General features: G+C 62.3%; 1 protein-coding gene across 1 annotated transcript in view; it reads right to left on the bottom strand.

The window, feature by feature from the left end:
- CCND3 (cyclin D3) overlaps positions 1–1,649 on the bottom strand; it is an 11,018-nt gene that overhangs the window by 1,862 nt on the left and 7,507 nt on the right. The window contains 1 exon segment of the mRNA XM_005428891.2: positions 1,586–1,634. Coding sequence (XP_005428948.1) covers positions 1,586–1,634 — 49 coding nt within the window.

Raw genomic sequence — 1,649 nt, 5'->3', positions numbered from 1 at the left:
ACAGCTGGGCAGGGGCTGTGCATCCCCTGGGAAAGGGCTGGGGATCCCCATGGCATCTCCATGGGCACCTGGGCAGGGCCTGGGCATCGCCTGGGCAGGGGCTGGGCATCCTCATGGGCACCTGGGCATGCTCAGGGAGAAGCAGCAGCAGCAGCACCACAAATGAAGTAGCTGAGCCCAGGAGCTCTCCTAGGAACCCAAAATTCTGTGTTCACATCCCAGGAGGAGCTGCCACGGCCCTGCCTGGGCTGGAGCTGTTTGTGAGGCACGCCACACCTGGGCAGGGGGCACAGCAGATGCTGGGGAGGGACAGGAGGGGACAGGAGGGTGCTGGGCTCCATTTCAGCTCCTGTCCCTCCACAGAGCCCTCCCTGCTTCCCACCTGTTCCCTGCACAGCCCCGGCCTCCCGGAGCAGGTTGGGAGCAGGTGGCTGCACTGATTCTCTCTTTTAAAAGGCCCCAGAGAACAAAAAAATTCCATCTGCACAAACAGAGCGGGAGCCTCCCCCCGGACAAAGGCACCGCACCCTGCCCCAAGTCCTGGCAGGGAACTGTAACTGACCTGGGCAGGGAGGAGATCAAAGGGGACAGGAAAAGCTCAGATTGGAGCCCCACAGGATCCCTGTGCCCCCTCCAAGGGCACCGAGGGGCTGCAGAACCCCCCCAAAGCTGGAAGGTTTCATGTCCCAGCCCCCCTTTCCCCCCCAGCTGCAACCAGACACTGAGGGGAGCAGATGCTGAGCCTGGCGTGTCCCTGTGCCCGTCCCAGCCCGAGAACCCGATCCTGCCAACACCTGCCCGGGCAGGGAACAGATCCTGCCCTTTGTGTGCCATTCCAAAGGCTCGGAGCCCAGCCTGCCCTGCCCAGGCTGTGCTTGGCATCATCCCACAGCCCTTGGTTCTCCTCAAACCGGGGCAGCACCGTCTGAACAGCAAAATTCCACAGAATCCCAGAGCAGCTGGGGCTGGAAGGGCCCTCTGGAGTCCATCCCTGCATTCCAGGCTGACCAAAACCACGGCCAGACCACCCCAGGCTGACCATCACCATGGCCAGTCCATCCCAGGCTGACCAAAACCACAGCCAGACCATCCCAGGCTGACCATGACCACATCCAGACCATCCCAGGCTGACCATGACCACATCCAGTCCACCCCAGGCTGACCATGACCACATCCAGTCCACCCCAGGCTGACCATCACCGTGGCCAGTCCATCCCAAGTTCTCCACTACCATGGCCAGTCCATCACCATGACCAGCTCTCCATCATCCCAGGCTGACCATCCCTCTGGCCAGTCCGTCCCAGTCTCTCCCTCACTATGACCAGACCATTCTGGGCTGACCATCCCAGGCTCTCCATCACCACGGCCACCTGGACCAGGTGCCACCAGGTGCCACAGGTGACGCATCCAGCTGGATCTGGAACATCTCCAGAGGCACAGAGCCCACACCTTCCCCATGTCCCACCCCGATGGAGTGGCAGGAAGGCTCCCACAGCTGTGCCAGCCCCGGTGCCACTCACAGCTCGGTGCCAGCCCCAGTGGCATGTGGGAATCTATAAAATCAGAAGGTTTTATTTTCACTCACCAGCTCGGTGCCCGTGGTCCTGGCCAGCAGCTCGGTGAGGGCCTCTCCGCTGCCGGGCAGCCCC

This window comes from Geospiza fortis, unplaced genomic scaffold (genome assembly GCF_000277835.1).
Source record: "Geospiza fortis unplaced genomic scaffold, GeoFor_1.0 scaffold14, whole genome shotgun sequence".
In the NCBI taxonomy this organism is placed as follows: Eukaryota; Metazoa; Chordata; class Aves; order Passeriformes; family Thraupidae; genus Geospiza; species Geospiza fortis.
The sequence above is the reverse complement of the archived record's forward strand: the minus strand, read 5'-3'. Positions and strand labels throughout refer to the sequence as shown.